General features: G+C 35.9%; 1 protein-coding gene across 12 annotated transcripts in view; it reads right to left on the reverse strand.

Moving 5' to 3' along the window:
* STAU2 (staufen double-stranded RNA binding protein 2) overlaps positions 1-12,599 on the reverse strand; it is a 333,041-nt gene that overhangs the window by 291,731 nt on the left and 28,711 nt on the right. For 8 of the 12 annotated variants that reach the window (XM_031669627.1, XM_031669631.1, XM_021942426.2 and 5 more), the window contains one exon: positions 2,873-3,003. The exons of 3 other annotated variants lie outside the window; for them this stretch is intronic. In XM_031669627.1, coding sequence (XP_031525487.1) covers positions 2,873-2,986 — 114 coding nt within the window. In that variant the 5' untranslated portion in view covers positions 2,987-3,003. Of the gene's footprint in view, positions 1-2,872; positions 3,004-12,599 lie in introns of those variants that run through there. One more of the 12 variants, XM_021942431.2, reaches the window with a different exon arrangement.

A 12,599-nucleotide genomic window follows, 5' to 3' on the forward strand; every position in this document is an offset into this window, starting at 1 on the left:
TAGCCCAAACTGTAGTGCAGTGGTATGATCTTGGCTCACTGCAACCTCCACTTGCCAGGTTCAAGCGATTCTCCTGCCTCAGCCTCCCAAGTAGGTGGATTATAGGCACGTGCCACCACACCCTGGCTAATTTTTGTATTTTTAGTAAAGACGGTGTTTTGCCATGTTGGCCATGCTGTTCTCAAACTCCCGACCTCAAGTGATCCTCCCGCCTCGCCCTCCCAAATTTCTGGGATTAGAGGCATGAGTCACCACGCCCAGCCCCAAGAAAATTAATAAGTTAAAACTAGGTTTAAATTTTTCTTACCAGAGATCATCATTAATTTCATTAAAATACATTTTATGTCTCACCTAAAGGCCACTGATAGACATGCATGAATGAAAATGATTCTGCTTTTCACAAAAAGGATCCAGACTTAGCCAATTAGGATTAATATTAACTATATTATTATGTAAACCCATAAATATCATGTTTCACTCAAGAACATGCCAATTATTCTAGTACTCTTTCATAAAATAAGCAAGCTACAGGCTAAGGGGGGTGGTCTATCACCAAAGCACCTGCAGCAACAGGCATAGGTTGGCAAAAGGGATCTCCAAATCTCCTTAAAATCAAGGGAATCCTGGGACTATCGAGAAATAAGAAGAGACCCACTGTTGTCTACTTTCATCACAACAAACCTCTTTAGCCTTTAAAACCCCAGCAGCGAGACAAGGAGATAGATACAAGGCCAATTCATAAACCCTTCCAAAAATTACAATGGATTCCTAAAGAATCTTAAGGAAATCCAAATCCTCCTACGAGTCCTCCAGAAACTTCCCTGGTAGCCTGGCCTTCCTTTACCACATATAGAGGATAGGGATGGTGTCACTAACTGTTAAGAGTAGTCTAGCTCTTCACTCTTGGGAGAAGGCGGCAGAAGAAGCAAAACTGGAGAAATGGCCTTGAAGAGGTGAAATGGGTTGGGATCCAGGACACAATGGAAGAGCTGGGCAAGTCAGCTGAGGGTACCTACATAAAAGGTACATAACATTTAAGCAGGTTAAAGAGCTATGTGAGGATTGGGGAAAGTGAGGAAGAGCAAAAAGGTGGCAGAATCAATGGATCTGCAGTATGAAAGGACTGTGGAAGTCAAATTACCACAGGGAATGAACTAGAAAGTTAGGAGGCAAGTGTTACAGAAAGATGAAAGACTGAAATTAACATTATGCAGTTATTGGTAATGATAAAGTCAAGAATGTGATTATAGGCATGAGTGGCTGAAGGAGAGTAGAGAACAAGATCACTGGAGACGTTAAAGGAACTGAAAGGTCAACATATTGGAACAATCATCTGTTTAGATGTTGAAATCACCAAAAATTAAAATGGGAAATGCTGAAGAGAATGAAAGTGAGCCATAAGAAATGTGATGTAATCACCCAGATGTGACTATCATGAGGCAATGTAGGCATCATGAGGCATGTCTGCTAACACGAAACTCAAAACTGGGAGATTGTCTCAAGGAAGAACACCTGGAACTGGCAATGAGGAGCAAAGAGTATATACTACAGGGACCAAGAAATGTAGAAGAGTAAAATACACACCCATAAATAAGCTCAGTCTAGCACAAAACTAATAACCAACATATATTACTGTACTACAACACAGTAACAGCTACCACAGAGAACTACAGGTCCTGCTGGAGGCCCAGTAGAGGGATCAGAGGTTTCACAAACGTGTGGAAGATGTAATATGGAGCTGAGAGCTCAACAATTAATAAGGGCAAAAGGACCTTCAAGGCAGAAAGACAATACAACTTAGGCAAAGGCAGAGAGATTTGAAAAGAACATGAAGCATTCTGAGAAATGCAAACAGTTCAACATGATTAAGGGCAGAATGAGCCAGAAAGAGAGTTAGGACATATACCTGGAAAGGTAGACGAAGGCTACAACTATCTTTTCTGCTAAATCAAGAATAAAAGACATGAACAAATTAAATTGTTGCCCCTAAATCCTTCATAAAAACCACTAATAGAAAACAAAATTGATAAACTGTAGTTTCCTCTTATTTTCCTTAGTTTGTAGGAGATGCTAGGATGCAAATAACCCAATAGCCAGTTGCTTTAAGAAGTTTATCAACCCCTAGAGAACAAATGCTGCCACATTATACACAAATTTTATGATCATTATGATAATCTCCAATAGCCAAGATTTAAATGTGCTACAGGAAATTATGCACAACTAAGATATTTTAAGCGACTGAAGAGCTCAAACATAAATACATTAGTTGTAGATTTGTAACATGTATATATGCAAACATAAATGTATACAGCTATAAATAAAAACTGCTTTCCATTTAACAAAACAATATAAGTGAATGCAGAGATAATAACAACAGTGGTATACACCACTTTTATAAATGATTAACGTTAGAACTAAATATCACATTGGAAAAGATATCTCACTAGGTAACTGTTGGTATATTTACTGTCTCCATTTCTACTTTAGCAGCTGTGATTTAATGGAAAGCACACCATACTTGAGAGCCAAAGAAAATACATTCAAGTACTGGCACTGGCACTTGTGAACTATTAAGCAAGTCACTTAACTTTCCTGTGCCTGAGTTTAATTTACAAAATAGAAATCAAAAATCCATATCTCATGTGGTTTTATTAAGATTTATATGAAGTATCACATCTAAAAGAGCTTTGTAAACCATAGTGAACTACAAAATAGTTTAGTTACATACTTTGAAATATTATTAATGTAGAACTAAAAGCCTTCAAGCCATCCGCCAAACCCCCACTCCCCAAAATAAAGCACAATTAAAATCTGAGATGATAAATCTGTTAGTTTGATAAGTATGTCTCACCACCTCTCTTCATAACCTTACCTTTGAATGAGCAGGCCCTCTTTCATTCAGAAGTTTATACTGGGGTTGGACTCTATTGAAACGGGCTAACTCATTTACCAGACACATTGCAGTTTTCTCTTTTGGGTTTGCCATTTTATCTTGGAGAGAAGCTGTAAATAAAAAGGCTATAAAGTTTTTGTGAAGAATGACTTTACAAAATGGAAGAAAAACTAGTTTTGACTTTGTTAGATTGAAGGCAGACTGTATATTTAAATTATTTTCATGAATGTTGTATTTTAAAAATTCAGATTACCTAATGTCTTCCATTACATGCAACAAAAATAGGTATCACATTTTAAACGATAAATTAAGGTAAAATTTTTCCTAAATACCTAAGTTGTTCTATGTATAAAACAGCATGCTTAAAGATTTTAAAGTAAATTTATAATTTTTTATTTATCTTATAAACTTTCCCCTCAAAAAATTTACTAGAAACACATGTTTCCTGGTTCTTATTACTATGAAACTAAATTTTGTCTACCTTCTTGATCCTTTCATCTCAATTTTTTTCCTTCTCATTATGAGGTAGCATGTTAGAAAAAGCTCTAGACTTGGGAATCAGGTCCTAAGTTTAAGTACTAGCTCTTCCAACTACAATTTTTCTGTAACTCTAAGTAAATTAACTTCCCTTTCTGTTTTTTAAAATAAATTTTCAAAGTTGTAAAAAGAATAATTTAACAAGTGCCCATGTAGCTAACACCCAGTGCTTATTAACCATGTTCCATGTTTAACTCTTATTACAAAAAAGATGATATTCCATTCCTGTTAAGTTCCTTATATCTTTTATAGATTATTGATGTATGTGGTTCTATACTCACATAAATGGTATTATAGTACTATAATAAACATTCTCACAGTTTACTTTCTTCACTCTTCATTGTGTTCTCAAGACTTTTACTTATATAGATTTAGCACATTAATTTTAATTACCATAGAATTTCTATTACAATATTGCACCAGTTTTCTTATCCACTCCTCTACTGAGACACTGGGTTGTTTCCAGTTCTTCACTCTTAAAGAGAGTACGCTGTCAAATAGCTCTCAAAATGACTGTACCAAATTACCTTCCCCTACCATTTCTCCTCAAGCTCAAAAACATGGAATATAATCAAGTATTTTAATTTCTGATAATTTGATATTTGACAAACAGTATCCCATTATTGTTCTTTGGATATTTTTCTCCACTACTATTTTTTGTTTGTTTGGGTTTTTTTTGTTCGGAGACAGAGTCTCACTGTGCTGCCCAGGCTGGACTAAAACCCCGGGCTCAAGCTATTCTCCCTAATCAGCCTCCCAAGTAGCTGGAAGTACAGGCTTCTATCCTTTTTTTTTTTTTTTTTTTTTTTGTATTATAGTTTTCAACTTTTCCTTTTATGGTCTGTGCTTTTTATGTCTTGTTTAGGAAGTCCTCTCTAACCGAAAAGGTCTCAATGATTTTACTTAAACTCACTAAGCCTTCTTTCCATAAAATAAGGGAAATAAATCTAACCCGCTTATGTCCCAAAGTTGTTGTGAGATTAAGAGTTGTAAATGTATGATGTGGTTTTCTAAACTATATCGCAAATACAAGGTACTATTATAGCTTCAGAATATTTTTCTAATACCACATTATTTTATCCTATATTTTTCCTTTCTCTCATTTATAGACACACTTACTTTTTTCTTTCACTTCCCATAAAAAAGCCAAAAAATATTTTAAAATCTAAGCATAAAACATGCAAGTGGATTACTTCCTGCTCATTTAAACTATAGTCACAATAAATACAGTTCAATTGTACTCACAATGAGAATACTTAAAATGAATGAAAATGGCTGGCTTTAGGAACTTCATCTACAAACTTCCCAGGCCAAAGTTTAATATTAAAAATAATACTCTTTTACATTTCTAATACTCTTAACAGGCCCAATAATTTGTACAATGGCTTGATTGTGATCATTATGATTAAGAAACTATTTTATATGAAAACTACATAAGCACCTGGTAAGACATAAGTAAAAAGAAAGAGGATCTAAGCAACCAATTGTAGGGCCAAGGCAGTTGACAGTAGATAATACAATTAAGCCATTTTAAGTGGTTTCCAAACTAAAAAAAAAAAAAAAAAAAACCTAGTAATTATTACCTTTGGGAAAAGTACAAAAAAAAAGTCAAGACAGTTTTGAGAAAATCTGCATTTTACCTATTCCATTGCGTATCACACAAATTTTATAAAACATCCTGTTCAATTTGGAAAGTCAGTCGATATAAGAAAAGAAAAGGTAACCTGAGACTATAATCAGTTTTGGCTTTTGCACACCATCGCATGAATTCAAGTGCAACAGACAGCACAGCCAATTTAGTATCAAAGAGCAAAAGCAGAATAATTGGTTAAAAATGAGAAAATATTAAAGTCTGATAAAAATCAGCCAATTTTGCATAACACAAATAGTATTTATACTACCACTGTGTAATTTTCAAAATTCAGTAATGCTGAATATTCATCTGCTACAATGCAAAAAATATTAGAAGCATACGAACATAGCGTGAAAATTTTATACTATGAAAATTGCTAATAGCATAGGTTCTAAACATATTAAAAAGCGATTTAAATGGTTCATTTATAATGAAACCCTGTTTGATATGAAAACCTAATCTAAATCCTTTAAAGGAAAATGTTAACAAATAACAAGGTATAAAACTTATATTCCATTAATTCTGACTTCCTGCTTCATAAAAGTTAACATGAATCCAGTAACACATTTTAATGGGTGACTGAAGTTTTGGTGTGAGAAGTGTCCAAGATCCCACTTTGATGAAGCTTCATAATTAAAATCAAAATGTTTAAAGTCGATAAATTAGGAAATAATTAGTCATACTTGTAATGTTTTATTTTTAAAACGGATTAAAACAAATAGTTGTTCCTTTACTTAAAGAGAAATCTTAACAGCATTCCTACTTGACAGAGAGCTCAGTAATATAGCAGTAACTTTTAAATTACAGAAAAATTTGGATAGAGCATCTATAAAAACAAACTGGTCTATAAAATCTGAGACACATAAACAAACTATATAAATCTTTTTTAGAGAAGTCAACAGTGCAAAAAAGTTAGAAATGCATATAACGTTATGCATATAATAGAAAGGCATATATTTTCAAAGACCTATAGATGTTATCACTGAAGATATTTTGAAATAGGCTTCAAGTCAATTTGGTGGCTGGAATAGCAGAGACCTACTTAGAAGTAAATAAAATTAAGAAAAATGGATTCACAATCTCAGACTCTGCCACTTTGAAAGAGCATCGGCCACATGATGGTTAAGAGCCTGTTTTGGATATCTCTGTCACTTACTAATATCTGTGTGACCTTGAGAAAGTACTTAAATCTCACTTTTCCACAGAGTAAAACAGAGATAATAGTTGTTCTTATCTCACTGGATAATTGTATGGATTGAATGAGATTATACCAAACACTGCTAACAATGATTAAAAATTCATTATTATTCTGATTTAAACATTTGTTACAACAATTACACTATCATCAAATATTAAAACAGTGACATAGAAAGTCACGAAAAAAGAGTTTGTAAAACTAAGTAAAAATATTCTTAGTTAAAATATTCTGTTAGGATAAATTGATTTTATTCATACAAATAAACTTCTTGGCTGGGCGTAGTAGCTCACATCTGTAATCCCAGCTACTTTGGGAGGCAGAGGCAGGAGAATCACTTAAGACCAGGGATTTGAGAACAGCCTGGACAACACAGTGAGACCTCATCTCTACAAAAAAATAAAAATATAAGCCATATGTCATGGCACATGCCTATAATCCTTGATACTCAGAAGGCTGAGACAGAAGGATTGCTTGAGCCCAGGAGTTCCAGACTGCAATCCAGCCTGGGTGACAGAGTGAGATCCTCTCTCAAAACAAAACAAAACAAAACAAAAAACAAATATATTTCTGTAGTAGTCTGTGAAAAGCATGTATTTGTTATTATTTTTTCCACTGACTTATAAACCCATAAGCTTGTTTCCACTGAAAAATTCTCAAATATGATATAAATTATATTAAAGGTTAATATGTGCTAGGAAATATTCTACCTTCACTGATATGAAACTTGATTAGATGTAACTTACAACTTTGATAAGAAACACTGGTAAAATACATATTTATAACAATAGTATTTGCATATCCAACAAAAACATAAATATATTCTATTTTTAGATTCACTCTATTTTTATGTTTTCACAAAATGTCCTGGACTCTCTGGAATGTGAATCTTCATTTTGCCTGTTCATTTGTATGTGTAGGAACCAGTGAATAAACACAGAAACTGTGTTCAAGTCATTGAACAAGCTACAAAATAATGTAGCTTAGTTTTCAATGAACAGGCAAAACGATCTGTACCCAAAGGAGTTCACAGTCTATAGAAGACACAGACACAGACAATAGACAAACACAATAAATCACAATATGATAAGTACTATAATAAAGCTGTTACAGAAACTCCTTAGACAAGGGCGGTATGCAAAGGCAAATTTTAAGAGCTGGTGATTAGATAAGGAAAGCAAAAGTTCACCTAGGTAAGAAGAGAAGATGAAAGGCATTCCAAGTTTTTCAAGAAGTATAGACGCAGGAGAAAGCACATAAAACACATAACTTTCTGGCAAATGCAAGCAGACCACTGACAGAATACAGAACGCATGAGGAAAAACAGCAGAATAAAACTCTGTAACTGGAATTCACTAGAACACCAAAAGTTTCCTAAACCAGAACTTAAAGTAGCAAACATTTCTAATAGTAGCTATATTCCAGCCAGAACTCTTGCTAGGAAGGTCACAGACTACCTCACTTCGCAAGGCAAATCATTCCGAGGAATCCTTTCCATCCTTGGTCCCAGAAATGACTTGAACACAGTTTATTTTTTTTTCTTTCTTTCTTTCTTTCTTTGAGACAGTTTCGCTCTTGTTGCCCAGGCTGGAGTGCAATGGCGCGATCTTGGCTCACCGCAACCTCCGCCTCCTGGGTTCAAGTGATTCTCCTGCCTCAGCCTTCCAAGCAGGCTGGAATTACAGGCATGTGCCACCATGCCCGGCTAATTCTGTATTTTTAGTAGAGACGGGGTTTCTCCGTGTTGGTCAGGCTGATCTCAAACTCCTGATCTCAGGTGATCCACCCACCTCGGCCTCCCAAAGTGCTGGGACTACAGGCATAAGCCACCGCACCCAGCCTTAAACACAGTTTCTATGTCTCTTTACTGGTTCCCCTTTGTCTATTCTCTGCTATTGGAGTGAACTTATCCTAATTCCCAAGTAAAATAAGAAAGAAAAAAGTCAAAAGAGCAAAGGATCCTTTCATGGGCTCTTGCCTTCTAGGAGCAATGTGACAGACACGTCCACAGCTATTAACTAAGACAAACCTTCTGTTTTCAAATTAGACCCTAACATAAGGCTTGTCCAAGCAACATTATCGATTAACTACCCAGGCATCAAACTGTTCCATTTTTCACAGTCTGTCCATTAGGAAAAAATTTAAGTTCCTCTCTCACATAAACAAAGATAAATTTCAGAAATATTAAAATGCAAAATACAAAAATATCACAAAAACTAAAGGAAACTTGGCTAAATATCTGTCATACTCCTGTAACACAGAAGGCCTTCCTAGATATGAAAAGGAACCTAGAAGCCATAAAGGCAAAAACTGAGAGTTAACAACATAAAAATATAAAACCTCTATAAAAAAAACCATACCACCTATGACACTAAAAAAGAATCTATGCGCTGGGGAAGAAATACTTGCAATATGTGAACAAAGGCTGGGCGTGGTGGCTCATGTTTGGAATCCCAGCACTTTGGGAGGTCAAGGCGGGCAGATCACCTGAGGCCAGGAGTTCCAGACCAGCCTGGCCAACATGGTGAAACCCTGTCTCTACAAAAATACACAAATTAGCCAGGCATGATGGCGGGTACCTGTAATCCCAGCTACTCGGGAGGCTGAGGCGGGAGAATCACTTGAAACTGGGAGGTAGTTGGTGGCTGCAGTGAGCCAAGATCGCACCACTGCACTCCACCCTGAGCAACACAGCCAGACTCCGTCTCAAAAGAAAAAAAAAAAAAAAACGTGAAGACCAACTGTTAACATTCATAAAATAAAAAGATAATATAAATAATTTTTTAAAAAGCCAATAGGAAAAAAGGACAAAGGTACACACAATTAATTCACATAATTTCTTGAGTAAACATACCTGTTCAAAAGAATGTTAAAGAGCCTGGCCAACATGGTGAAACCCTGTCTCTATTAAAAATAAAAAAATCAGCCAGGCATGGTGGCGCATGCCTATAGTCCCAGCTACTTGGGAGGCTGAGGCACCAGAATTGCTTGAACCTAGGAGGTGGAAGTTGCAGTGAACCAAGATGGCAACACTACACTCCAGCCTGGGCAACAGAGTGAGACTGTCTAAAAAAAAAAAAAAAAGAAAGAAAGAAAAATTCAAATTCCAATAATATATAATTTTCCCCTATTAAGACCGATAAAAGTTTTTTTTTTAAATAATCATTTAAGTATTAACAAGTATGTGGGGAAAATGTGTGCGAATTCTGTTGGTGCAAATACAAATTAGTACAAAATTTCTGATGCACAACACTGATTAAAGTTTCAATTGTACCTATCTTTAAAACAGCAATTATTAATCTGAGGATTCATACTACAGGAAGATGTTTGCCATGATAATCTGGAAAACAAGACTACAACAGCAAAAACTATAAATAAGATAAATATTAATATTTACCAAAAATTGATTAAATAAACTACATGAATTATGCAGCTTTGAAAAGAGAAAGAGGTACAGTGCTTATGAACCGACATGGGAAAACTCTGCAAACGTGAATGACGAAAGTTACAGCAGCTTACTGTCTGACCGTATATTTATCTTTTTTTTTTTTATTTTTATTTTTTTTTTGAGACAGAGTCTCGCTCTGTCGCCGAGGCTAAAGTGCAGTGGTGCGGAGCGATCTCGGCTCGCAGCAAGCTCCGCCTCCCAAGCTCAAGCGATTCTCCTGCCTCAGCCTCCCAAGTAGCTAAGATTACAGGCATGAGCCACCACGCCCGGCCTTTTTTTTTTTTTTTTTTGAGACGGAGTCTTGCTCAGTTGCCCAGGCTGGAGAGCAGTGGCACAATCTCGGCTCACTGCAAGCTCCGCCTCCTGGGTTCAAGCCATTCTCCTGCCTCAGCCTCCCAAGTAGCTGGGACTACAGGCGCCCGCCACCACGCCCGGCTAATATTTTGTATTTTTAGTAGAGACGGGGTTTCTCCATGTTGGTCAGGCAGGTCTCAAACTCCCGACCTGAGGTCACCCACCCGCCTCGGCCTCCCAAAGTGCTGGAATTACAGGCGTGAGCCACCACGCCCGGCCAGAGTAAGTTCTTTCTAGTCTTGACAGTACCACCATTGTCCTGAAAAACAGAAAAATAATGCTCAAGGATCTGATTCAAAGTAGGCCGTGTTGTGCCTCCATCTCTGACTTTTCGAATGAAGCGATCTAGAGATTTCAACAGGACAAAAACATAGTGTGTCCTTAACAGTATTTAGTTTGGTCAGTCTTCTTAACTTCAGTCATTCTAAATATGTGTATAAGGATATCTCATGATTTTAATTTGCATCTCCCTAATGAATACTGTTAACTTTTTTTCATTTGCTTATATGCCATCTGTATCTCCTGTGGTGAAGTGTCTAAATATTTACCACTTCTTTTTTTTCTTATTGCTGAATTTGAAGAGTTCTTTATACATCCTACATACAAGTTATTGATTAGACATATGCTTGGTAAAGATTTTCTTCTAGGCCAGGCGCGGTGGCTCACGCCTGTAATCCCAGCACTTCGGGAGGCGGGGACAGATGGATCATTTCAGGGCAGGAGTGCAAAATCAGTCTGGGCAACATGGTGAAACCCCGTCTCTTATTAAAAATACAAAAATTAGCTGGGCATGGTAGTGTGTGCCTGTGATCCCATCTACTCAGGAGGCTGAGGCACAAGAATCGCTTGAGCCCAAGAGGTGAGGGGCTGCAGTGAGCCGAGATGGTGCCACTGCAATCCAGCCTGGGGAACAGAGCATGACTCTGTCTCCAAAAAAATAAAGTAGTAGGAAAAAGATGAATTGCTAACAATGTTGGAGCAAATGGACAGTCACCTTGGAAAATAATAAAGGGGAATCACTAGGAAAAAAATAAAAATTTTTTTCGCAAACTGTGGCTTCTCTATTCTCTTGCCTGTGTCTTTTAAAGAGCAGATTTTAATTTTAATAAAGTCTAATTTATCAATTTTTATAGTTTGTACTTTTAATGCATATCTAAGAAATTATTACCTGAGGTCTAAAAATTTTTTTCTCCTGTTTTTTTCCATGAACATTATAGTTTTAGGTTTTACATTTAAGTTCAGAAGCCATTTTGAGTTAGTTTTTATACACAGTACAAGGTATGAATCCATTTTTCGTATATCAATATCCAATTGTTTCCCATTGTGGAAAAAGCTACGTTTCTCCCACTACATTGTCTTTATGCCTTTGTCAAAATTATTAGTTATCTACATATATCTGAGTTTATTTCTGGACTACCAATTCTGTTTTCACTTTTTTTTTTTTTTTTTTTTTGAGACGGAGTCTCGCTCTGTCGCCCAGGCTGGAGTGCAGTGGCATAATCTCGGTTCACTGCAACCTCCGCCTCCTGGGTTCAAGCGATTCTCCCGCCTATTTACCTATTTTTATGCCAAACTATTTTTACTACAGCTTTATAATTCTTGAAATTAGGTAGTGTTGGCTCCCACACTGTTCTTTTTCACAGTTGTTTAAAGTTCTTTAAATTTCCATACGAATTTTAGAATCACCTTGTGCATTTCTATAAAAAAGCCTGCAAAGATTGTAATATGTTTCTTAAATCTATTGAGTAATTTGGTGAAAATCAACATTTTAACAAAGTTGAGTCTTCCAACTCAACTTTGGAACAGGATATACAGCCACTTCTCATTACTGAGATAATAATATGTCAATGACTATTATGTGAATTAGCAATTATTGAACCATTGCTCCCAGGAGAACTAAAGTATTAGGTTCTTGCAAGCTTCTGGTCACATTTTTGTGAACTGATCATATGTCATGTTTTATGTGTTTCTGTTTAAAGACTTCTTGTTTAATATGTATTACTAATATATGTTGTTATTCATTAACGTTGAACTCACGTCCAACAGTACTGTTTAACTCTTGCCTAAATAAAGCTTATCTAATACACATATTTTCTCTGTAAGGCATATCAGAGCATCCTTGTACTTAGAAACACTATATGGCACTTAAACATTACATTTTAAACATAATTTTAAACATCAAAATAACCACCTTTGTAAACATCAAAATAACCAACAAAAAGCACAAACATGCAAAAAATGCAGCACTAAATAAACCAAGAAAGGGCTATTTGCTTACAGTATGAAACTAAAATAAGAAAGCAGAGCACTGTCTTGTTCAATCCCATCTAGGTATGTGTGCACTGGGTGATTCAAAATGTTTTGCCCCTGCAGGTGTCTGAGAATGACCACAAAAGCACTGCAAGTATTGGTTTTGGGGTTACAAATAAAAATTAGTAAGCCAATTCCCAGGTAAGGAATCCATGAATGATGAGAATCAACTGTATCTTACTTAGGTATCCTTTAATTTCTTGCAGCAGTATTTTGTAGTTCTCATATT

This window comes from Papio anubis, chromosome 8 (genome assembly GCF_008728515.1).
Source record: "Papio anubis isolate 15944 chromosome 8, Panubis1.0, whole genome shotgun sequence".
NCBI lineage: Eukaryota > Metazoa > Chordata > Mammalia > Primates > Cercopithecidae > Papio > Papio anubis.